The following is a 26337-nucleotide window of genomic DNA, read 5'->3' as shown; positions in this document are numbered from 1 at the left end:
AGACAGAAGCTCCTCATTGGCTGTTGATGGAGAGGTCAGAGAATGGGAAGAGTGTTTGTTGGGAATAGTGGCGTATATGTATGGTTAGATGATGGTGCAATTTATTTTTCACCATTCCCCGTTTCCCTTTTTTTGTGACAGAAATGTGCAATTCACACTCCGACCTGTGAAAGGCAGCAATACACAACAAAGCATCTAGTCTGCCGGAAAACCACACGAAGAAGGAGAGGTCAGAGGTAACTGAGAGCACAGAGTAGGAAGCGAATGTTTTGTAAGTTATGTGTCAGGGGCACGTCATGTAACTTATTGATTTTAGTTATCAAGTTAAAGATCTTTAGGGATTTTCTTCCGTGCATATTGTCGGGTAACACTCTCGTAGCTTCATGGTAATTCATTGAACCTATAAGGTATTTCTATGTGCGTGTATGTTGAAAGAATAGCTACATGTCACCTCAACGCTGACATTCATAGTTCTTGTACTAGTGACATGTAGCCCTTACATTAGACAGCGCATGCAGTCATTTATACTTTTCTACACAGTTGACTTGATAGACATATCAGGAGGTGGATAATAACACTCGAAATGGGCTCTGTCAAAGTCACGGCGTGCTGCAGGCAGCTATTTTTGCCCTATGCAAGAGCACTCGCTTTGACTACAAAGATGGCTAGTGGGAACATCATATGCTGCCTCAGAAGAAATCTCAGCTCCTCTTCGAGATTGCGGTCCAGCATGCCAGCTTGGGTGATTGACGAGTATGGCAACAATGGGGTACTGAGGTTCACTGAAGAAGCCACAGCTCCCAGTGTCAACTCTGCAAGTGAGGTTTTAATCCAGGTCCATGCTGCAAGCCTCAACCCCCTCGACATATCCATGAGGGGTAAGCATCTATAAACCTGCAATGTCAATTTGCTCTAACCTCATGGTCATATTTCCTTATAAACCAAGATTATGTGACTTCAGTCAATTGTAATGCATTAGCTGTCATGGGAATAATTTTGCATCTACACTACCAGTCAGAAGTTTGGACACACCTACTCAATCAAGGGTTTTTCTTTATTTTTACTATTTTTTACATTGTAGAATAATAGTGAAGACATCAAAACTATGAAATAACACATGGAATCATGTAGTAACCAAAAACGTGTTAAACAAATCAAAATATATTTTCTATTTGACATTCTTCAAATAGCCACCCTTTGCCTTTATGAAAAAAAACGGGAAAAAAACAAAACATGTATGCACTCACTAACTGTAAGTCGCTCTGGATAAGAGCGTCTGCTAAATGACTAAAATGTAAATGTAAATGACAGCTTTGAACACTCTTGGCATTCTCTCAACCAGCTTCACCTGGAATGCTTTTCCAACAGTCTTGAAGGAGTTCCCACATGTGTTATTTCTTAGTTTTGATGTCTTCACTATTATTCTACAATGTAGAAAATAGTTAAAATAAAGAAAAACCCTTGAATGAGTAGGTGTGTCCAAACGTTTGACTGGTACTGTATATCACAATTTTTACTAATCCGTTATCCATTACTCTGTCTGTCTCTCGCTCTGTCTGTTTCTATTTCTCAGGTGGGTATGGGTCAAATCTTCTGAAGCTGAGACGGGACCCGGTGTCTTTGGGTCAGAACGGCAGCGAGTTTCCCATCATACTTGGTCGGGATGTCTCTGGCGTGGTGGTGGATTGTGGGTCGGGAGTGACCCATTTCAAACCAGGAGATGAGGTATGTAGTTGAGCAGCTCTGATGTGGTGTAGTAACAGTCATTAGGGCCCATCGTAGCAAAACGTTTTGCAACGGTAAACGGAAATTGAAAAGTCCAAGTTGTCTCCACGTTTTAGTCGTGTTCCTCCATTTGGTGCTTACTGAACACAACCATGCTGAGTTGGTATGGCATGCACAGTGCCTTCCTGTGACATTCAAAATCACAGCCGTTTTGCTGATCGAATGAAAACAGACCTGGTCATACTTTCTACCTACTGGTAAATTATTTGCATTGTTGGCAGGAATCAAACGGGTGTTTTTTTTTCATGCTCATCACACTCATTATCTGATACCTTGTTTATCAACTAGGATTACTCAGCGATATCCTTAGAATGTATTTTTCCAACCTTAGTGGTTGTGGTTTGGCCGGCCCCCTCGGCGGTGCCTCCACGGGCCTGCCGGTGTGCAGAAACTCGTCTAGTCCAAACTTTCCAGCTGTCTGGTGGTTGCCTGTCTGCTTATTGCAGTTTAATTTGGCATTGTTTTGTGTTTTTTATATGCGTTACGTTGTTATTGTGAATAATAGTGATGTGTGGAAAATATAAAATAAAATGTTTGAAATAGATCATGTATTTTTTATTATTTTTTTCTTCACAGGTGTGGGCGGCCATCCCTCCATGGAAGCAGGGCAGCCTAGCAGAGATGGTGAATCTGACGGAGTATGAGGTAATTCTACTATTACTGTGTATGCTACATGTACATTTTATTAATGCAATGACACAGGGTGGTTCTCAGCTTGTAGAGCATGGCACTTCCAACGGCAGGATAGTGGGTTCGATTCCCGGGACCAACCGTACGTAAAATGTATGCACACGTCACTTTAAGTCGCTTTGGATAAAAGCGTCTGCTAAATGGCATTTATTGTTATTGTTGTTGTTAATCATTATATCCCAAACAGGTTTTCATTCATTGTGTTATCCCATTATACATGTACACTAACTTCATTGTTTCATTGAAATATATCTTAGTCTGTAAATGCAGACCGAGCTCATGGATGTTTCATTGAAATATATCTTAGTCTGTAAATGCAGACTGCACTCATTGTTGTTTCATTGAAATACAGTGAGGGGAAAAAAGTATTTGATCCCCTGCTGATTTTGTACGTTTGCCCACTGACAAAGACATGATCAGTCTATAATTTTAATGGTAGGTTTATTTGAACAGTGAGAATCAGAATAACAACAAAACATTCCAGAAAAACGCATGTCAAAAATGTTATAAATTGATTTTCATTTTAATGAGGGAAATAAGTATTTGACCCCTCTGCAAAACATGACTTAGTACTTGGTGGCAAAACCCTTGTTGGCAATCACAGAGGTCACACGTTTCTTGTAGTTGGCCACCAGGTTTGCATACATCTCAGGAGGGATTTTGTCCCACTCCTCTTTGCAGATCTTCTCCAAGTCATTAAGGTTTCCAGCCTGACGTTTGGCAACTCGAACCTTCAGCTCCCTCCACAGATTTTCTATGGGATTAAGGTCTGGAGACTGGCTAGGCCACTCCAGGACCTTAATGTGCTTCTTCTTGAGCCACTCCTTTGTTGCCTTGGCCGTGTTTTGGGTCATTGTCATGCTGGAATACCCATCCATGACCCATTTTCAATGCCCTGGCTGAGGGAAGGAGGTTCTCACCCAAGATTTGACAGTACATGGCGCCGTCCATCGTCCCTTTGATGCGGTGAAGTTGTCCTGTCCCCTTAGCAGAAAAACACCCCCAAAGCATAATGTTTCCACCTCCATGTTTGACGGTGGGGATGGTGTTCTTGGGGTCATAGGCAGCATTCCTCCTCCTCCAAATACGGCGAGTTGAGTTGATGCCAAAGAGCTCGATTTTGGTCTCATCTGACCACAATACTTTCACCCAGTTCTCCTCTGAATCATTCAGAGTTCATTGGCAAACTTCAGACGGGCCTGTATATGTGCTTTCTTGAGCAGGGGGACCTTGCGGGCGCTGCAGTCCTTCACGGCATAGTGTGTTACCAATTGTTTTCTTGGTGACTATGGTCCCAGCTGCCTTGAGATCATTGACGCAGTTTTTATTGCACTACTTTGCTTTATCTTGGCCAGGTCGCAGTTGTAAATGAGAACCTGTTCTCAACTGGCTTACCTGGTTAAATAAAGGTGAAATAAAAAATAAAATAAAAAATTGACAAGATCCTCCCGTGTAGTTCTGGGCTGATTCCTTACCGTTCTCATGATCATTGCAACTCCACGAGGTGAGATCTTGCATGGAGCCACAGGCCGAGGGAGATCGACAGTTCTTTTGTGTTTCTTCCATTTGCGAATAATCGCACCAACTGTTGTCACCTTCTCACCAAGCTGCTTGGCGATGGTCTTGCAGCCCATTACAGCCTTGTGTAGGTCTACAATCTTGTCCCTGACATCCTTGGAGAGCTCTTTGGTCTTGGCCATGGTGGAGAGTTTGGAATCTGATTGATTGATTGTGTCTGTGGACAGGTGTCTTTTATACAGGTAACAAGCTGAGATTAGGAGCAATCTCAGCTTGTTCAAATAAACCTACCATTAAAATTATAGACTGATCATTTAATTGTCAGTGGCCAAATGTACAAAATCAGCAGGGAATCAAATACTTGTTTCCCTCACTGTATATCTTAGTCTGTAAATGCAGACTGCACTCATTGTTGTTTCATTGAAATATATCTTAGTCTTTGTAAGACAGACCACCGTCTTGGTGTTCAGTCATCCGTTGAATAGAAAATAACATTGGCGGCTTTCAGATTTTAATGGCTCTGTTATAGAGGAGAACATTAGCTTATTTTAATGGCTCTGTTATAGAGGAGAACATTAGCTTATTTTAATGGCTCTGTTTCCAAACAAATGGAAGTACCAGGGGGCATCGCTTTCTACGAACCCTTGCTTGAACTGAAAAAAAAACATGTAAAACGACGTTGGATGAGGTGCAAGTCTATTATTATGTAATCATATTGCAACAAAGTGTGCATAATTAATTAAGACTCACAGTACAACTGGTTCCATGAGCCAGTGAAAGCAGCAATTAGGCTAGCCAGACAAACGGGTCTCTGTGTACTTGCTGTGGCTGTGAGTTGTGGGCTGCATCATTTGTTTGGCACATCTCAGCATGTTGTCCTGTCCTCGCAGCAACTCCAGTCATTCCACTTTTCCATCGTTGCCTGAAACTAAAGGGAGGGAGAGTAACGGTTAAGGACGGACAGATGTGTGTGAGAGTTTGTGTGTGTGTGTGCATGTATGTCCTTGTATGAATAAAAAAAGGTGTATTTATACCTCAGGTCTCCCACAAACCAAGGTCGCTGAGTCACATGGAGGCGGTGTCCATCCCCTACGTGGCTGCCACGGCCCTGTCTGCCCTGGTCAACGCGGGCGGCCTGTGCAGAAACAACTGTGCTAACAAACGGCAAGTACACACACATCCATACATGACCAAATACTCCCTCTCCCAGACATCGCTCCTGCCCTGCGCTGTGACAGTAGGGCCCCACCCTGTTCCACTTTGGCCCCAAACCCGAGACCTTCTGCACAACAACACTTTGCACTTCCGAAGCAGCATTCTAAACAATCACTATACCAAAAACCATGGTCTTGGTTTGAGCAAGAGTGACGTTACTTTAAGTGTCACGCAGGATGAGTACTCCTGAGTGGCGCAGTGGTCTAAGGCACTGCATCGCAGTGCTAACTGTGCCACTAGAGATCCTGGTTCGAATCCAGGCTCTGTCGCAGCCGGCCGCGACCGGGAGACTCATGGGTGGCGCACAATTGGCCCAGCGTCGTCCAGGGTAGGGGAGGGAATGGCCGGCAGGGATGTAGCTCAGTTGATAGAGCATGGCGTTTGCGATGCCAGGGTTGTGGGTTCGATTCCCACGGGGGGCCAGTATAAAAAAATATGTATTCACTAACTGTAAGTCGCTCTGGATAAGAGCGTTTACTAAATGACTAAAAATGTAAAAACGTAAATGACGTCACTGCTGCATGATGCTCGCTCTGGCGCTCGGCTAACCAGCCAGCGATACTACGTCTGTTATATGTGCTACACTGAAAATGAATGGATCATCTTCTCTCTATGAATCCTGACCTCATGTCTGGTCACACTCTCTCACTCTCTCTCTCTCTATCTCGCCCTCTCGCTCTCCCCCGCCCTCTCTCTCTCTCTCCCCTCAGAGTTCTTATCACCGGAGCCTCAGGTGGTGTTGGAACATTCTCCATCCAGGTAAGGACCTTTTAGATATGACCAGCAGCTCATAGCACCAACACTAAACACTCACCTCACACCAGCACCAGTGGTCAATTGACCTTGTGCAATCATAAAGAGTAGACACACACCCACCCTCCCACCCACACAGAGAGGTGTCTCTCTCACTAAGTGTCTGTTTCCTCCGTAGCTGTTGAAGGCCTGGGGCGCCCACGTGACAGTGACCTGCTCCCACAATGCCGAGGGGCTGGTGAGGGGTCTGGGGGCGGATGAAGTGGTGGACTACACGGCAGGAGATGTGGCCGCGGAGCTGGGACTGCTGGAAAAGTGGGTTTTATTAGTTGGAATAATGTAAAAGTGTGTGTGTATTAGGGAATGTTTAAAACACTTTTTGCAACAGAAAGCTACAAATGTGTGTTTCTTACTGGACAAGAACAGGTAGTCCCTCTCTGATTCTGCCTAATGAACAACACCCAGATCCTCAGATTATGGAAACAACCACATGATGTGTCGACTGAGACAGGGCCACAACACTTGAAAAGAATAAGTGCCTCAAAGAGATCATGTTTTTAAATAAACCCTATTTTATCCATTGAGATTCTCCTCTAGATCTGATTTGTTAACATATTTCTGAGACGTCATGAGAGTAGCTAGCTACCAAGGTCCAATCTAATGATATACAGTCACGTTCACACTCGAATACCATTTCCCCCACCGACTCCCTCCCTGGCCAACGTTATAAACAACTTTACCCACCCACCCAGCTGGGCAGGGTTGATTTGGCACACCTGCTCGCTGATTCACTTCCTGGTTTCCATGGCAATGTGGCTCAAGGACGAGAGTGTGGGAGGCTAAATGCCCTCCATTGGGGGAGCTGATCAGGATAAACCTTGTTAACCTTGTCTCAGTGGTCCTCAGTAAGACGTACAGAGATCACTAGGAAACACTTCAATCCCTTAGGCTTGGCTAGACGTCTCAGTTGATCTCTTTCTCTCTGTCTGTCTCGCTCTCTCTTTCTGTCTCGCTCGCTCTCTCTCCTCTGCCCTCTCTCTTACCCTGTTTACACTAGTGAATCGAGCAGAACTCTACTGCGCTGACATGGTTACACATCCTCCATCTTAGCTGGAATGAACAAATTGAAAAGGAAGTACCCAAGCCATCACACTGTGTCAAGTTGGCATGATAGTGTGTAGTAGACTTTTTCATTTATAACCAGTGTTCTGTCTCCCTGTGTTCCCCCCTCAGGTTCGACGTGATCCTGGACAATGTGGGTGGGGACTCGGAGCAGTGGGCCCTGGGCATGCTGAAGTCCTGGACAGGGGCCAAATACGTGACCCTGGTCACCCCCTTCCTGCTTAACATCGACTCCATGGGCCTGCTGGAGGGAGCCGTCCACTCAGGACTCAACCTGCACCAGAAGGCCATCACGGTAAGCTAGCAAAACAAGTTGATGCTGGCAGTGTGAACAATGCATACATGTCACGGGTGAGGTCTGAACTCCGGTCTTACGCTCAGGAAACAACGTCTTAACCATTAGACCAAGACAAAGTCGCTGGCAGGGCTACCTCATCACGAGGGCGTGAGTCCGACTCACCTCCGCTACGCTACACATGGAAAAACGTCCTCAAATATTACTCTCATGTCAAAGTTGAAAAAGCCTTTATTGTAACTTGGCTAAACCAACCGACCACGCCCCTCTGTCTGGGTGGGGTTACAGGGGCATTAAGCCTTAATACCCCTTTTCGGACCACTGAGCTGCGCTGGCCTGGTTACACATCAAACATAGTTGCTAGAACCATGCTGGAAAAGACCATGTAGAAAAGATCTGTACCAATGCATTAGAATGGTGTGAGAAATAGATAAGTGAAACCCCCTAGTTTGGCCAGGGTGGGGCAGTTAGCACCATGTGACTGCTTCAACCAACCAGGGCCTGTATTTTATATTGTCTCAGAGTAGGATTAGTGGCAGGTTCTGTCCTGACTTGGCTTTATGGAGATAGATAGCATCACATGACTTCAATTAGGGCTGGGTGAGATATAGAATTAAGTAGATTAATTCACATGGATGTTTTTGCGCGATATTCCAAATGGCAGTATTGCAGAAACTCGTTTTTTTTTGTATTTTTCGTTTTTATGAGCGTTTATGTCCGCTTGTTCTCATGTTGTCTTTTTGGTCTCATCTCGTTCGCTCCTTCTGTAATGTGTTTTTGAATCGCCCATAAGTTTGAAAAGGTTTTAGGCCATATCACCCAGCCCTAACTTCAATATGGCTTGTGCTTAATCAGTGGAAATAACCCTGCAGGGTGTCACTATTCTAAACGGGTTTGTGAGGAAGAGATTAGATTCGGTGAGAGGAGGAATCTGCCTGTTTGTGTGTGTTTGTCTCGCTCTCTGTGAGTGTGTATGTGTGTGTCTTACATGCAGCTGGGCTGTTTGTGGAGTTAATGTCTAATAGCCTGGGTGTGGTGGAGTTGAACTAAATGGATGGATGGTTTGGAACAGGGTGGAGTTGAACTAAATGGATGGATGGTTTGGAACAGGGTGGAGCTGATGCTTAGGTATTCTTGGTTAACCCAGAACTAAAGTTTTGCATAATTGGTCAGCTGCTCGATTAAGTTCAGGGTCCATAAGAGAAGAGATGAAGAGATGTTAGAATGAGGAGCTCCACCCTCTTTCTTTGCAAGTTACGGGCAGGTCTATGGGCCGAATGTCCCCTTCCGAAATTCTAAAGATACGAACACCTGTGAAATCGTGATTGGTCCAAATAAACTCAAGCACTGGAACTATTGCTGTTTATTGGCTATCAGTGCCATAGTATAAAGACTTATCTATGATACCATTTATGTCTAAGTAGTCTGCCCATGACAGATTACTGCTTAGGGGACTTTGCTATGTGGTCCTCCTGAACAGCACAAGCCTGGTAGGCAAGGACAATGACTCTGGCAGTGAGTTACACTAGACTGTCTGTCTGTCTGTCTGTGTGTGAGACATGCACACGGGAGGTCTGCTGAAACTGCAGTTTTTAGGCAGTCAAATCGCTAAATGCGTGTGTGTATGTTTCCCACCAAGCCTCTGGCTCAGGGCCTTATTGTCTGGGTGAGCAGCCGGCTGGCCATACTGCGAGGCTGAAGCATGAGTCACACTGGACAGACAGACAGACAGACAGACAGACTAGGGCTGGAGCTGGACACGTTACCTGAGAGAGCACAGCCCGACGGGGACCTCTAGTGGCCCAACGCAGCCTTACTAGTCTAGAACACAAGTGGCACTTTCATAGCCTGTTCCCAGATTTGTTTGTGCTATCATCATGTCATATCCTTGTCATGACAATGTCAAGGAGTTGACACGATAGCACAGACCTGGGACCAGGCTAGCACATTCACTTATTCCTGGGGACACATAGTATAATGCCATCATGTGTTAACTTAGCATTATTATGTGGCTATGCAGTGTTGTATAGGATGTGTCCCGTGCAGTACATGGTGCTGCCAAACAGTCATTATCAATGTCATTCCACCAGCGTTTGTGCTTGCTGTTCATATTTGGTCCTGTGTCAGTTTTCTATCTGTTTATGGCCTTTGGGGACAGTAAAGATGTATTGAATTGAATTGATCTCAGACAGTATCTTGACCTTCCAATCTCTCCCTCTCAGAACATGTGTAAGGGAGTGTTCTACCGCTGGGGGTTCTATGCTCCAGACGGCCCTGCGCTGGATGAGGTCAGCCAGCTGGTGGATGCCGGAAAGGTACTGCTACTGCATTCTCTAGTCTATAACATCCTACATTTCTTCAGATGGAAATTAGCCAGGTAGATGGGTCTATACAAGCCACAGATTCCAAGCATAGTGGTATATTCAGAGTCTCCCTCTGTCTGTGTCTCTGTGTGTGGGCATTCCCCTGTGTCGGTGCGTGGTTGGCTATGAGTCAGATTTGAACAGTGAATGGATTTCCAACAGTGCTGAGCAGCCATTCGCTAAAGCGCACGACCCCCCCCCCCCCCCCTGTCACGGGTGTAATCCATACCCCTTTGTCCCAGGGATTATAGGGACAGCATGGCATTTTGGGGAACGGGCGTGCCGTGCTGGTGGCAGGAATCCATTCCAACACATGCACACAGACATACCCCACACACACCGCCCTGTCAGTATGGAGATCGATTTCTATCAAAATGTTTAAAATATATTAGTAGTGAGTCACAAAAAAAAGATGTTGTGCAAATATAGAATGCAACTTTTAAATAACAATCAGACTGTAAATATGCCTATATAGTTTCACAAACGTGTCATGATCCAAAAGCAAATGAAATTAACAAAAATACAGGTTTTTTTCTGATTAAAACAGCACATTTTACAAATATATTTCTTACTTTGCGAACACAACAGTGGTCAAATATGCTTTTGGGAATGTAACAACATTTGTGACACCACAGATTACATTTGTGACCTCCTTTTTAAAATGTGTGACTCACTACTTAGTTCTCTATCAAAATATAAAAAATATATATCTCCATATTTATCAGACTCAGCCAGATGGCTGGTCTCTCACTGTGAGGCCAGTAGCCGGTCCATTCATTGTTAATTACAAGAGACGCTGACAAGAATAACATGTTGGGTGGTGGGAGGGGCCACAGGATTGTCTAGCCTCATCACATTTTTAACACCAGCTCCTCCCTCGTTTTTTTGTTGACTCTTGTGCATTCATTTGGAGATTATTTGGGCATGGGTGGTTGGGGGAATGGTAGATAATGAATGAGAGCGTTTGTTGGATTCCCAGATGTAGTCATAGATTAACCTGTTAACGGTTCTCCTGCAGTATGGATTAGTTTGGTTGGTTGAGGTCCATACACACAGCTCGCTGCAAAAACAAGCAAGTCATTTCATTGGTTCTAGTGACACACTTAGTCCTAGGGTATTTCTTTGAGGTGGTTATTCATTGGTGGATTATGTTTTTACTGTCCATGTGTATACAGACACTCACTCGGTGTTATCATTTCCTAGATCCTTCCAGTGGTGGAGGCCACGTTCCCGTTCTCCCAGGTGCCCCAGGCCTTCCAGAAACTAGAGGGGGGTCATGCCAGGGGAAAGACTGTGGTCACCGTGGCCCAAGAGGAGGAGGGGACCAGAGTGACTGAAGAGGAGGGGGAGGTGGAGACTAGTGACATACCAGAGCAAGTCAGGGAGGAAGTCAGGGAAGCAGTGCCAAAGCGCTAAACTGCTGTGATGTCAACTTTAAGCATTGGGTCATTAAGGCACGCAACTGAAAATGTTTTAAAACGCTTTGCAACGGACAACTTAAATCATTGTTTTCTTTTGGTCCAGTTAGTCCCACCCTGTTTCAGTCAGTTTTCTTACATTTGCCTAATGAACACGACCCTGGATATAGGTTGAACATGTCCATCCTGTAGAACTCTGAACGCTTTCTTGACCGCTACTGCAAAACGGTGTTTGGTATGCATTGTTTGCGTTTTTGCAGATAAACTGCTTGTTTGAGAAAGGCAACATTTATTTATCTTATGGTATATTTCTGTAGTTGTGTGTTGAGAATTCATTACTGAAAAGTAAAATATATACATTTTGATCTGCGCAATTGAGTCATACTTTTATGACATGTTTTGTTAGGCACTTTATTCCAAATATTCTAGATGTTATTCCAAATATTCTAGATAACAAAATATAATCACATCACATTTATTTACATAAGGATATTAATGGCAGACTTGAATAAAACGTCTGAAAAATACATATATTCATCCAAAATGTTACAATGTCAAACTCGTATGTTATCAGATACAACATTAATGGGTAGGTAAAGTATTTCAAGTTTAGGCTTGCGAATCCACTTTCCCTTAATGAAGTAATTTACATTTTAAGTCATATAGCAGACGCTCTTATCCAGAGCGACTTACTAATGAATGCTATTGTTTTGTCCCTGTTTGTTCGTGAAGAAGTAATGCGATATTATAGATTATCCAGGAAGCTTCATATATTTTCCATGTCGACCTCAGAGGAAAGAGTATACTGTATATGAGCTTCTCTTCCAGCAGCAAATGTTCTGTTCCTGAGGCATCTTGTCCTTGACGCCTGTATGAGGCCCACGCTGCAGCTGCGCCACAGAGCTGTGAGGCCCTTCATCATACTGCACCTCAGAAACTACACCCAGTTCTTCCCTCTCAAAACAAGACCTCAGAGAATCTCCACTGTCCATCTTTGGTTAGGTTTGTTTGGATCAAACGTGTTGAGAATCACCTGGTTTCTGTCATAGTGTTGACCACCTGCAAGGACAGACAAAATTATTTGAGTTGGGCCCTGTTTAAATACAATGTGTCCTAGCTTCCTTGGGGCAATCACTGATCTGCCAAGGTTGGGTCAGTGAAAGCAAAAGTGGAAACGTTGCCTTAACTTATCTAATGACTTACTGATTAGTGATTACCTCAAAGGAGGGGCACATTTTTGTAAGGCCCTTCCTTGGGTCACTTGTGCATATGGCGGAGGCTTGAGGGAATGCGCAAATGGAGGGGAGAGGGGAAGGGAGTGTTTTGGGATTTAGCCTGTCTGTCTCTAAACTTGACACAAGCCTATTTGATACTGAATCCAGCTGCAGCCTGTTGTCACGTCTTAGTCCATCCACAAGGTGTCGCTAATTCACAATGTTTCTAGTGAAGTTACCTAATCGCCTATGTAAAACCCCAGAACTGAATGAAGTGAAACCAGTGAACAATAAATTACACTGACACAGACTAGTTCCTGTAGCTCTAAGAGGTAGAAGCATTATTGCAATAGGTTTCTCTTGCCTTCTGATTGGCTGGGTGGGAATGTCATCATATTGCTTCTACCTATCAAATCCTCTCAGATCTACAGGAGTGGCTGGGGAGTTGGGACCCGTATTCATTAGTGTAGCCTAGTGAATATGACCCTGGTAACCCATGTCTGTTGTTGTTTCTGCCTCACCTTTGACCTCCAGGACCAGGTCTGGGCTGGCGGTGTAGCGGATAAGGCCATCAGGCGTGATGCTCCAGCAGGAGGGTTGTTTGCCGGGCTCAGGTGAGAGGCCCATACGACTGCCTGCCATGGCCACACTGCTGCACGGAGCCACACAGCAATCCTCCAGCACCTGGAAACACAGAGTAGAAAACCTTAGATTTAAAAACTTTATTATCCTATAAAGAGGAAGTCATTTGTACCAACATTCAATCACACACTTAAAATAAAGAATGGGCCTGCATCAAGCATAAAAACTAGTTGAGCGTTGTAATAAACCATATAAGTGAAGGATAGCGCATGATGCTGTGGGACCGTGGCAGGGAGTACCGAGCTGGAGTCCAAAGGCTGTTATAAACTAACTACTTGAAGTCATGGGTCTGAATTTAAAGTTCATGAAATAATAATCAACATGCTTAGTCAAAATGTCTACTCCCAAAAGTAGTTGGGTGCTGGATCCTTGTCGATAATCCATTAACAATTAAATGGATGGCATTCAATTTATGTAAAGTTACAAGGCCACGTTCCGAGTGCTTCTCTGGAAGAATAAACTCTAAGAGCTGTAGGTGCAGCCCACGACCAAAACATAGACTACTAGATAGATAGAATACTTAACAAATCCCCAAGGAATGTATTACCCAAGAACCAGCAGTACACCAGGATCAGATTTAAATACCCCTGCTCTAGTGCTTGATAAGTCACAGTTTTCCTGGCCTGTCCACCTCCTCTTCTAAACTGGAGCTCTGCTACCCGACCCGAGCCCGACGGGCCCCGACATTATACATCTGGTTAGGGCCGGGTAGGGCCTGTTTTCTCATCAATAACATAATAAGGGCTTGGGTATCACTAAATTGATCACTAACATTTTGAAGCCATTTGCTCATGCTCTGTTGCACAGTACAGTCATATCTGACTAAGATCATAAGGAGTCAGAAGTGCTTCAACCTCGTCAAATATAAAACAGGAGAGATTATTTCAAAAAATTTAGAATGTTCCTTGAGTTTTGTCAGAGTTTAGAGTGACCAAAAGTAGCTAACAGCTAACTGCTCTCTCATGTCTCTGTTCGTTGAGCAGAGCCAGAGATACTTTTAAGGAGATGGGAAACTCCATTGGAATAGTATTAATGCCCATTGTGTACGTTGCCCATGCTACGTCAATGGGCCATACAGTGAATTCTGGGACAAGGATAGCTCTCTTTCAAGGCGTGAATGGGAGTCAGTTGGGCGCTAGGTCAAAAACCCAGCATTATCATGAATTTCGTCAATAAGAAGTACAACATTACAAGTCTTTTCAGAGATGTGAGATAATTATCTTGCTATCTGTATAGCTTTGGAATCGTGACATTACGTACTTTTGAGGAAAATAGGCATGTTTCTCGACTCACACCTTGATTTTGTGATGATTAGCTTAGCAACCACGTGACGCAACATGACAACGTCAACGCGATTGGTCGACAGTCTGCTGGGTGGGGCGCTATTCGTTCCTCCATTCATTGCCCAATAGGATTCCTATCTCCTCCTTTCTCTAATATTTCTGGCAGAGCCGTTGCTATGGATACACAGACTCAGAGCCACCATGAGCAGTGTGCATGCAGAGCAAGCTGCCTGCACGCAGGGAGCGATTGAGTGACAGACAGAGAGGAGCAGCTAATGGATTTACTAATGTAGGAAGTTATTTCTGTTTTCGGGCCTTCAATTTGGCAGAACCCATCGGGCCTGGGTAGGGTAGGGCCTGAACGTCACGGGCATGGGCAGGACTTTACTCTAAACACCCTGTTGCCATGACGATGCTACCTTGCAGTGGAGATGTCCGTCCCGATAGAACCAGATCTGTTGGACTCCGCCCATCTCCTCTGTTGCCTGGATACGCATCAGCTTGATATCATCCATCTCCCCGGTGACAGACATTAGAAGGCCCTCCTCCTGGCTCCTCAACCGGAAGTGCACCTGTCGCTGCTCATGTAACACACACACACACACACACACACTTGATTAGTGTTTACACACACACAGGTAGTTCTCAGTTCAACATGCTCTCAATGCATTCCTGTCTGCCATGCAGCGCTTGTGCTCACATAGAATATTATGTAAAGCCCCCTTGATCGGCCCGTTACACAGTATTGCACTATAGAAGCCAACAGTACACCTTTAAAAGGCATTTTCACTGACTTTTGCAGAGATCACAATAACGGTAAACGCTGCCGATGTTGGCTCAAGTGTAAATTACCTTCAAAAATATGTTATAGTGTGTAGTTCTATAACACAACTTTTATTGAATCCCGGCCTTAATCTCTGTGCGCCCATATAATCATGTAATCACATTTGAGATGGCTTCTTACCTGGATCAGTGGGCGCAGGGATCCGATTCGCTGCCAGCTACTGAATCTGCGCCAGTCGGGCACCTCGCCGGGCTTCAGCAGAATCTGAGCTCCGCGGTAGTTGATCCCCTCATACAGCACCCACCTGTCAATCAAAGAAGTAACCAAGTGTCAATCAAAAAGTATCAATACACACTTGCAAAGCTTAGTGTCTCACATACATATCAGACATAAATTATTCCTTGAACTTTTCACTCAGTGTCAATCAAAGACAAGTGTCAATCAAAGACAAGGTCAAAACACAGTTACCAAACTAAGTGTCTCACTCACATATCAATTAGTAAGGAGTGATTGCTTTGCCTTTTCACCCACTCAACCCCCATAGAAACTAGAACACATCCACACAGTAACATGCTGTCTATGCTGTTGGGTCTGTGCTGATGTCATCGCTTTATCTGCTCCATTCCTTAGGCCTCATCCCATTTCTCTCCGTGCAAGAAGGTCCCACTCATGAGTTATAGGTCTGACCCTGCTGGGTCCCGTTGTGTTTCTGTGTGTTCCAGAGGTGAGTCCACATCTCCAGTCTGAATGTCACACACCATTGGGAACTTTCCACCTGGCTCCTCACTACCTAATAATATCCCACGATTCCAAGTCCCTTCCCTTCCCTCTTCAAATCAAATCAAGCTTTATTTATACAGCACATTTCAGACATGGAATGCAACATAATGTGCTTAAAAAAATAAGTATGAAAATAAATATTTACTACACAACAAACATAAGATGATAAAAAAACAAAAGAATAACAATACAAACTGAACGATTAAAAAGCACCCTAAGGAAAAGCAAAGCTAAAAAGGTGTGTTTTAAGATCTCTTTTAATATGTCCACAGTTTCGGATAATAACTATAATAACTAACGGCTACAGCTCCATGCCTCTTGGTCCTAGGCTTAGTTCAAAGGCCAGTGCCAGTGGACCTGAGGGACCTAATGGGTACATAACTTAAAAGCATGTCTAACATGTATTGGGGTGCAAAATCGTAGGTTGATTTAAATACCAATAGAATAATCTTAAAATTAATTATAAAACTCACAGGCAGCCAGTGCAGAGACCTTAAAACCGGTGTAATGTGTGCTCTCCGTCTGGTCTTGGTCAGTACCCGTGTGGCATCATTCTGTATGTTTTGCAGTTGACCAATTACTTTCTTGGGTAGACCAGCAGGAGAGCATTACAGTAGTCAAGCCTGCTTGTAATAAAAACTTGGATGAGTCTCTCTGCATCAGCCTGAGAGAGAAACGGCCGCACCTTGGCAATGTTCCTCAGGTGGTAAAAAACTATTTTGGTCACATTCCTAATGTGTGATTCGAAATTAAGTTCAGAATCAAAAATAACACCTAGGTTTTTTACCTGCTGTTTTATCTTTATTGCCTGTGAATTAAAATGTGCGGCCAGATTCTCTCTCTGTGCTTTGGCTCCAAAAATAAGTACCTCGGTCTTGTCTTGATTTATCTGGAGGTAGTTGTGAGCCATCCAAGTATTTAAATCACTAATAGAGTCTAATAATTTATCCGTGGAGCTATAATCCTCTGGTGACACAGAAATTTTAAGTTGTGTATCGTCTGCGTAGCAGTGAAAATCAATGCTGTGCTTTCTGATAATGCTGCCAAGGGGTAACGTATATAAACTAAACAGTACCGGACCCAAAATCAAACCATGTGGAATGCCACATTTTCTCTGAGTTATGTTCACCAAGGGTGACAAAAAACTCTTGACCGGTTAAATAGCTCCTAAACCAATTTAGAACTGGACCGGAGAGGTCAACCCACCTCTCCAGTTTGTCCAGAAGGTCATCATGGTCAACAGTGTCGAATGCAGTACATAAATCCAAGAGTACAAGGACAGAAAGCTGTTTGGCATCTGTGTTGGCTCTAAGATCATTTACCACTTTAACTAAGGCTGTCTCTGTGCTGTGGTGGGCACGGAATAAAGATTGGAATTTTTCTAAAATACAGTTGGCACTTAAAAAATAATTTAGCTGTTTGAAAACCAATTTCTCCAGAATTTTGCTTAAGAATGGAAGGTTAGAGATTGGCCGAAAATTGCTAAGAACTGAAGAATCTAGATGACTTTTCTTCAGAAGGGGTTTCACCATAGCAGTTTTTAGTGCAGTGGGGAAAGTGCCTGTGAACAGGGAGTGATTAACAATAGCTTGCACTTCTTCAGATATGCAATTAAAAACACTTTTGAAGAAGGTGGTGGGGATAGGATCGAGAAGGCAGGTAGAAGGCTTAAGTTGTGATATCACTTTCCTGAGCATGTCTGTGTCAACCAGGGAAAATACATCCATAGTGCCTTTGCGTGGTAGGCTAGGGCACATATCATCAAACTTCTCATCAGGTCTTGCTTGACTGATTTCCAGCCTAATGTTGGTTATCTTATCTCTGAAACATGCTGCAAACTCATCACATTTAGATGTGGAGGAAAGTTCACATAGGTTTGCGGGGGTAGGATTTATCAGGCCATTCGAGCACTCTCGAATTATTCAGATTATTAGTGATCAAGTTCGAAAAATTTGCCGTCTGGCATTTCTAATCGCCTTGTTATACAGTGCATTCGGAAAGTATTCAGACCCCTTGACTTTTTCCAAATGTTGTTACATTTCAGCCTTATTCTGAAATGTATTAAACTATATGTTTTCCTCATCAATCTACACATAGTACCCCATAATGACAGAGCAAAAACAGGTTTGTAGAAATGTTTGCAAATGTATTAAAAATAATAATGTAAATATCACATTTACATACAGCACCAGTCAAAAGTTTGGACACACCTACTCATTCCAGGGTTTTTCTTAATTTTTACTATGCTCTACATTGTAGAATAATAGTGAAGACATCAAAACAATGAAATAACACATATGGAATCATGTAGTAACCAGAAAATCAAATAGCCACCCGTTGCCTTGATGACAGCTTTGCAAACTCTATTTCTATTTAATTGATTTGTTTCCTCACTCATCCAAGGGGCTTTCTCCGTTTGGATGTGGCCTTTTCAGCTTTACTGGAGCTATGGCATCAACGGTTGCCCTTAATTTGCTATTAAAGTTATCAACTAAATCATCACAAGAGGAAGGCAGAATAGGTGACAGAGTATTGTTCATACACTCAATAAAATCTGCAGTAACTTCAGAGGTAAGATAGCGTTTCTTAATAATGCGTTCAGTATTACCTTGTGCTATGGGCAAAAAGGTCGTAAAAAAATACACAGTCCCCCATTGCCTGACTGCGCATTCTACACTAGACTAAACTCCTACTTCCTGCTGACCGTGTGTTCTACACTAGACTAAACTCCTACTTTCTGATGACAGTGTGTTCTACACTAGACTAAACTCCTACTTCCTGCTGACCGTGTGTTCTACACTAGACTAAACTCCTACTTCCTGCTGACCGTGTGTTCTACACTAGACTAAACTCCTACTTCCTGCTCACCGTATGTTCTACACTAGACTAAACTCCTACTTCCTGCTGACCGTGTGTTCTACACTAGACTAAACTCCTACTTCCTGCTGACCGTGTGTTCTACACTAGACTAAACTCCTACTTCCTGCTGACTGTGCATTCTACACTAGACTAAACTCCTACTTCCTGCTGACTGTGCATTCTACACCAGACTAAACTCCTACTTCCTGTTGACCGTATATTCTACACTAGACTCAACTTTTACTTCCTGCTGATCGTGTGTTCTACACTAGACTAAACTCCTACTTCCTGCTGACCGTGTGTTCTACACTTGACTAAACTCCTACTTCCTGCTGACCGTGTGTTCTACACTAGACTAAACTCCTACTTCCTGCAGACCGTGCGTTCTACACTAGACTAAACTCCTACTTCCTGCTGACCGTGCGTTCTACACTAGACTAACTCCTACTCCCTGCTGACTGTGCACCATTTCCATAACTGTGAACTGTGTAATAATAGCTCCAACTGTAATCTACTACTACCCACCCAGAAGACTTGTGTGAAGTGTGCTGTGCTCTGTGTTTACAAAAGGTTGATGAACTGGTCTGGGGATTTTCATGGAAAGCGGCAGTGAAGTAGTACGATGACTCACGAGAATCCTTTTGGCATTGTTAAATACAGTGATTAATTTGCTCACAGTGTGTGAACTACTTGTATTAAGCGTCGACACGTGGTCTCTTGGCGTTGAGCTAAAGAAAGACTACACATGTCTGTCAGTGGATAAAGGAGTACACATGGCTGTGTCACACGTCAGTGCCATTTCTAACAGCTCCAAAGAAAAATGATCTTTCCAGCTTGGTGTGTTCCTTTATATAGTATGTACTGTAAGGAAATAAACGTAAGAGCTAGCTTCCTGGGGAACCCTGAGTATGATTCTCTTAGACAAATGCACTCACCAGCGACACACCCACACAAAGAACACGGAGCTCTGTCTGTGGTTAGGAAGGGCCCCATAACCTTGGCCACAGGCCATTGTGCACAACTTGGGGAGGTGTGTCTGGTGCGCGAGACTAGGAGGCTCATGCATACAAATGTATGACCTCAGACAGACAGACAGGTAGGCAGACGACAGACAGAGACATAAGGACAGACAGGCTGTGCTGTATGTACTCACATGCCTCCCTCCACCAGGACAGACTGGACCAGGCTGCAGCCTTTGGCAAGCTGGAGGTTGACCGAGCCGGCGGTCAGAACCACCCTCTTCCCCCGTAGACCTGTCCTCTCAAACAGGGTGACAGAGGGCAGCGAGAACTCCTATGAGGAGGAAGAGAGAGAAAGAGAGAGAGAGAGAGAGAATGGGAGGGGGATGGAGAGGGAGGGAGGGAGAGGGAGGGAGGGGGATGGAGAGAGAGAGATGGAGAGAGTTGGAGGTTATTTATACCCCTGACAATGGTATGAGAACACCCACTCAAACGTTTTATTGTTTGAATGACTAAACATTTTCATACATTTAAATTTTGTTTTTGACCTTTAACCTTCAAGCTACTTAAACATGTCCTGAGCCAAGCAGCAGATACACCACATATACAAATGTATGTGGACACCCCTTCAAATGAGTGGATAAAAGTATGTGGACACCCCTTCAAATGAGTGGATAAAAGTATGTGGACACCCCTTCAAATTAGTGGATAAAAGTATGTGGACACCCCTTCAAATGAGTGGATTCAGCTATTTCAGCCACACCCGTTGCTGACATGTATATAAAATCGAGCACACGGCCATGCAATCTCCATAGACAAACACTGGCAGTAGAATTACCTTACTGAAGAGCTCAGTGACTTTCAACGTGGCACTGTCATAGGATGCCACCTTTCCAAAAAGTCAGTTCGTCAAATTTCTGCCCTGCTAGAAGCTGCCCAGGTCGACTGTAAGTGCTGTTATTGTGAAGCGGAAACGTCTAGGAGCAACAACGGCTCAGCCGCGAAGTGGTAGGCCACACAAGCTCGCAGAACGAGACCGCCGAGTGCTGAAGCGCGTAGCGCGTACAAATCGTCTGTCCTCGGTTGCAACGCTCACTACCGAGTTCCAAACTGCCTCTGGAAGTAATATCAGCACAAGAACTGTGCGTTGGAAACTTCATGAAATGGGTTTCCATGGCCGAGCAGCCACACACAAGCCTAGGATCACCATGCGCAATGCCAAGAGTCGGCTGGAGTGGTGTAAAGCTCGCCGCCATTGGACTCTGGAGCAGTGGAAACGCGTTCTCTGGAGTGATGAATCATGCTTCACCATCTGGCAGTCCGACGGACGAATCTGGGTTTGGCGGATGCCAGGAGAACGCTACTTGCCCCAATGCATAGTGCCAACTGTAAAGTCTGGTGGAGGAGGAATAATGGTCTGGGGCTGTTTTTCATGGTTTGGGCTAGGCCCCTTAGTTCCAGTGAAGGGAAATCTTAACGCTACAGCATACAATGACATTCTAGACGATTCTGTGCTTCCAACTTTGTGGCAACAGTTTGGGGAAGGTCCTTCCCTGTTTCATTGCCCCCATGCACAAAGTGAGGTCCATACAGAAATGTGTCGAGATCGGTGTGGAAGAACTTGACTGGCCTGCATAGAGCCCTGACCTCAACCCCATCGAACACCTTTGGGATGAATTGGATTGCCGACTGCGAGCCAGGCCTAATCGCCCAACATCAGTGCCCGACCTCACTAATGCTCTTGTGGCTGAATGGAAGCAAGTCCCAGCAGCAATGTTCCAACATCTAGTGGAAAGCCTTCCCAGAAGAGTGGAGGCTGTTATAGCAGCAAAGAGGGGACCAACTCCATATTAGTGCCCATGATTTTGGAATGATATGTTCGGCGAGCAGGTGACCACATACTTTTGGTCATGTAGTGTATATAGATTGCCACTATTCCTATTGTAACCCTTCACACCAAACCATTATTTTATTGGATGAAGTCACGTGATTATGTGGATCCAATGTATTGGATGAAAAACTGGAAAAATATATTTTTCTTTGTGCCATTTAAGGTTGACATAGACCAGGGATGGGCAACTCTTAGTGGCCCCCCTCTTGACAGCAGAGAGAAATTGTTTTAAAGTTAATTTCTTGCAATTCTACACATTTTGCCATAGGGTGGACAGAAATGTTTACAGTTTTTAATATGATATCTGAGTGAGACTGACTAACAAAATCAATGGGGCCCCCGCGGACAGTAATTCGACCACGATAACAAGTTTAGATAGCTGGCCTCTAAACTAATTTAGCATTCAATGTTAGCGGACATGGGCTAATTGACTGACTATCAGTGACTGACATAACAAGCGTAAAACTGCTGGTGCACAACCACATTTCAAAATTGCACTTTGTGTAGTCTACTATTCTAACTCGCAACATCAGAAAACGTTAACTTTTCATCTTCCAATGCATTCACCTCCAGCAGAGAGATGTGAGTTGCAGGAACAGTGTGGGAATGTTTGGGACCCCGACTGAGTCAGGGATGGGCCGCCAGTTGACATATTTTGCATCTCAAATAGTACCCTATTCCCTGTATAGTGCACTACTATATACCCTATGGCCCTGGTCAAAAGGAGTGCACTATGTAGGGAATAGGGTGCCATTTACAACACAGACAGAGTACTCACAAAGCCAGTGGTCTGCAGGGACAGGACAGAGGAGTTGGGCTCCACACACCCCATCGCCCTCAGATCAGGGTAGTCCTCCTCCTCCAACACATACATCCTCTCAGTGAAGCCCTGGCCCTCGAACGCCAGCCAGCTGGAACACACACAGACACACACACACAGACACACACACAGACACACACACAGACACACACACACAGACACACACACAGACACACACACACACAGACACACACACACACACACACACACACACAGACACACACACAGACACACACATAGAAAAAAATGAGATTATTTTTCTCCATCATCATAATGTTCCAACTGCAAATGTATAAAAATACAAGCATCATCTATAACTGTAGATATGACTGTGGCCACCAGTAACTTCATGTGGCAAAGTATGTAGCTAATGGTACGAGAAAGATACTGTACATGTTACAATCTGCATCTACAGATCAGCGAAGAACGTTGGAGGAATAACATAAGTGCTGCACTCACCTGCCAGCCAGCACCCTGCAGGAACCCAGGGAGAAGCCGTGTGGCAGGGCAGAAACACTGTCCTCTAGAACGTGGACAGAACCCTGGAACTCCGGCTCCGAGAATAACTGCATCTGAGACACACAACCGATACACTGTCAGATTCTGTCAAATATGTGGCTTTCATTGAGTGGTTTCCAAAAGCTATGACAAAGACATGTAGGTTGGACCTGTTGCTTTTGGTTGACATACCTTAAACTTGGAGGATTTTCCCAGATTATCCTAGAAGAGACCACAAACGAGGGCATTACTGAGAGAACTGAGGAAATGATTTCACAATTCTTGGATCAGTCTATTGGTCATAGATTACTTTGTAATTATCATTGGATGCGTCCCAATTGACACCCTATTCCCTACATAGTGCACTATCACCTTGCCCCCCTTCCAAATGGATGTAACTGATTACAGAATATTTCAATCATATTTCAATTATTTAATATTTTATAATGTTAATAATTTATCCTTGCAATATTAATACTTTGTATTATATGAATACTTTATCTTTATAATATTAGTAATTTAATATTTTGTTGATCTTACCAGAATGACGGGCATGACGGATGTGATCTTGGAGCTGAGGGCCCCCCAGTCCTCTGGGCTTCCGTAGAGGCCTTTCTCCAACACATACGCCTTTCCAGAGAACCCTGCCTCCTCGAATGCCACCCACCTAGGAGGGACACACAAAGGCCGTATTCATTAGTGTTTCTTATTGCTCAAGTTCAGGTAGTGCCTCGATGTTTCAGTACGAGGGCCAACATTTTGCGTGAACAGTTGGCAGTGAGCAAATAACATTTCAAACAGAAGTGCCAAAGACTGTAACTCGTGGTTGCATCACATGCATCCACGAATCACACAGTTGACTAAACTCAGGTTAAGGTTAAAAAAATTCTGGTAACTTTCCAGAATTCCCAGGTTTTCCAGAAATCCCGGCTGGAGGTTTCTCAGAATCAGGATGGAATAAGCAGGAAATGTGTAATCCTCCGGGGGAATTTAGGGAAAGTTACTGTAATTTGGCAACCCTAAACGCATATCATTAGAGAAAGGCAAATTAAACTGAGCTGCACATTATAATGAATTTTACGGTATTTTTTGTGCTCTTCTGATGGATGACACCGAAGACAAAATCTATAACAACTGTGTCACGGATTCAGCCGAGGCTGCTCCTCCTCCTTGCTCGGGCAGGCTTCGGCGTCCATTCCATCCCCCAGCACCTCTGACCCTACTCCTATGGAGCTCGGAGGTGCTGCACTTAGGGAGACCGGAAGGAGGGCCATCTCCTGCACCAACTGTGGCCGCGGAGGACACACTGCTGGTCGGTGCTGGGGAGGGTCTTTACGGAGTCGAGGCGGTAGGCAGAGCACTGGTGGACCGTCTCAGGTGAGTAGGCACCCGACTCACCCAGAGCTCCCTGTTGCGGATATGTGTATTGATATTGTATTTCCAGAGTTTTCCCCTCATTCCCAGCATAAGGCGCTCGTAGATTCAGGCGCAGCTGGGAACTTTATTGATCGTCAGTTTTCCTGTAGTTTAGGGATTCCTTTTGTTCCTGTTGATGTGCCCTTCCCTGTACATGCCTTAGATAGTCGCCCTTTAGGGTCAGGCCTGATTAGGGAGGTCACACCTCCACTCTGGATGAAAACGCAGGGGGGTCATGAGGAGAAAATGTGTCTCTATCTGATTGATTCTCCTGCGTTTCCAGTGGTGTTGGAGCTTCCCTGGTTAACTTCTCATGACCCCACTATTTCATGGCAACAGAGGGCTCTCAAGGGATGGTCAAGTCAGTGCTCGGGGAGGTGTGTAGGTGTTTCCATAGGGGCAACTACGGTGGAAAGTCCAAACCAGGTCTCCACCATGCACATTCCCCCCGAATATGCCGATCTGTCTCTCGACTCAATTACCACCCCATCTACAGGGGGATTGTGCGATAAATCTCCAGGTAGGCGCTGCACTTCCCCGGAGTCACGTGTATCCCCTGTCACAGGAAGAGACGGCGGCTATGGAGACATATGTCTCCGAATCTCTGTGGCAGGGATACATTCGGCCATCCACTTCACCTGTCTCCTCAAGTTTCTTTTTTGTGAAGAATAAGGATGGAGGTTTACGCCCGTGCATTGACTACCGTGGTCTAAATCAGATCACTATCAAGTATAGTTATCCATTAACGCTCATTGCTAGTATGACGGAGTCATTGCACGGGGCGCGCTTCTTCACAAAATTGGATCTCAGGAGCGTGTATAACCTGGTGCGTATCCGGGAGGGGGATGAGTGGAAGACAGCATTCAGTACCACCTCTGGGCACTATGAGTACCTCGTCATGCCATACGGGTTGATGAATGCTCCATCAGTCTTCCAATCCTTTGTTGATGAGATTTTCAGGGACCTGCACGGACAGGGTGTAGTGGTGTATATTGATCACATTCTCATATACTCCGCTACACGGGCCGAGCATGTGTCCCTGGTTCGTCAAGTGCTTGGTCGACTGTTGGAGCATGACCTGTATGTGAAGGTGGAGAAATGTCTGTTCTTCCAAGAGTCCATCTCCTTCCTAGGGCACCGCCTGTCCGCGTCAGGGGTGGAGATGGAGATTGACCGCATTTCGGCCGTGCGTAATTGGCCGACTCCATCCACGGTGAAGGAGGTGCAGCGATTTTGGGGTTTTGCCAATTACTACCAGAGGTTTATCCGGGGCTTTGGTCAGGTAGCGGCTCCCATTACCTCCTTGCTGAAGGGGGGACCGTTGCGACTGCAGTGGTCAGCTGAGGCGGACAGGGCTTTTGGTCATCTGGAGGACCTGTTTACCTAGGCTCCAGTGCTGGCTCATCCGGATCCCTCCTTAGCATTCCAGGTTGAGGTGGATGCGTCCGAGGCTGGGATAGGAGCTGTACTGTCTCAGCACTCGGGTACGCCACCAAAGCTCCGCCCCTGTGCTTTCTTTTCTAAGAAGCTCAGTCCGGCGGAGCGCTACTATGATGTGGGGGACCGGGAGCTGTTAGTGGTGTGGTTAAGGCCCTGAAAGTGTGGAGGCATTGGCTTGAGGGGGCTAAACACCCTTTTCTCATTTTGACTGACCATCGCAATCTGGAGTACATCCGGGCGGCGAGGAGATTGAACCCTCGCCAGGCACGGTGGGCCATGCTCTTTACTAGTTTTGTGTTTACTCTTACTTACAGACCAGGTTCCCAGAACGCTAAGGCATCCCGACTGTATGACACAGAGGAGAGGTCCATTGAGCCCACTCCCATACTTCCGGCGTCGTGTCTGGTGGCACCGGTGGTGTGGGAGGTTGACGCGGACATCGAGCGGGCGTTACGTACCGAGCCCACTCCCCCCCAGTGTCCAGAGGGTTGTGTGTACGTGCCGCTCGAGGTTTGCGATCGATTGATCTATTGGGCTCACACGTCACCCTCCTCTGGTCATCCTGGCATCGGTCGGACAGTGCACTGTCTTA

General features: G+C 45.0%; 2 protein-coding genes across 2 annotated transcripts in view; one reads left to right on the top strand and one right to left on the bottom strand.

Annotated features, from left to right (window-relative positions):
* Positions 1 to 213: 213 nt before the first annotated feature.
* On the top strand, positions 214 to 11533 carry LOC311108616 (reticulon-4-interacting protein 1 homolog, mitochondrial-like). Its single transcript, XM_084151282.1, has 9 exons — positions 214 to 878; positions 1574 to 1725; positions 2362 to 2430; positions 5033 to 5157; positions 5919 to 5967; positions 6140 to 6276; positions 7195 to 7378; positions 9601 to 9693; positions 10945 to 11533. Exons 1-9 carry the CDS (start codon positions 584 to 586, stop codon positions 11155 to 11157), a joined length of 1317 nt encoding a protein of 438 aa, XP_084007408.1. The 5' UTR covers positions 214 to 583; the 3' UTR covers positions 11158 to 11533.
* An 85-nt stretch (positions 11534 to 11618) lies between these two features.
* LOC311108615 (uncharacterized protein) overlaps positions 11619 to 26337 on the bottom strand; it is a 47622-nt gene continuing 32903 nt past the window's right edge. Inside the window, exons 14-22 of the mRNA XM_084151281.1 lie at positions 23430 to 23556; positions 23082 to 23111; positions 22851 to 22963; positions 22350 to 22482; positions 19875 to 20014; positions 15263 to 15386; positions 14718 to 14876; positions 12895 to 13057; positions 11619 to 12218 (exon numbers count right to left, since the gene is read on the bottom strand). Coding sequence (XP_084007407.1) covers positions 12130 to 12218; positions 12895 to 13057; positions 14718 to 14876; positions 15263 to 15386; positions 19875 to 20014; positions 22350 to 22482; positions 22851 to 22963; positions 23082 to 23111; positions 23430 to 23556 — 1078 coding nt within the window. The 3' untranslated portion in view covers positions 11619 to 12129. The remainder of the gene's footprint in view (positions 12219 to 12894; positions 13058 to 14717; positions 14877 to 15262; positions 15387 to 19874; positions 20015 to 22349; positions 22483 to 22850; positions 22964 to 23081; positions 23112 to 23429; positions 23557 to 26337) is intronic.

The sequence above is a fragment of the Coregonus lavaretus genome, assembly GCF_964263955.1.
Source record: "Coregonus lavaretus genome assembly, chromosome: 33".
NCBI lineage: Eukaryota > Metazoa > Chordata > Actinopteri > Salmoniformes > Salmonidae > Coregonus > Coregonus lavaretus.
The sequence above is the reverse complement of the archived record's forward strand: the minus strand, read 5'-3'. Positions and strand labels throughout refer to the sequence as shown.

Excerpts from the sequence above, each read along its gene's own strand:
- LOC311108616 (XM_084151282.1), top strand. The coding sequence starts at position 584 with ATGGGCTCTGTCAAAGTCACGGCGTGCTGCAGGCAGCTATTTTTGCCC. Across the intron at positions 879-1,573 it reads CCTCGACATATCCATGAGGG|GTGGGTATGGGTCAAATCTT; the intron begins GTAAGCATCTAT and ends TCTATTTCTCAG. Across the intron at positions 2,431-5,032 it reads TGAATCTGACGGAGTATGAG|GTCTCCCACAAACCAAGGTC; the intron begins GTAATTCTACTA and ends TTTATACCTCAG.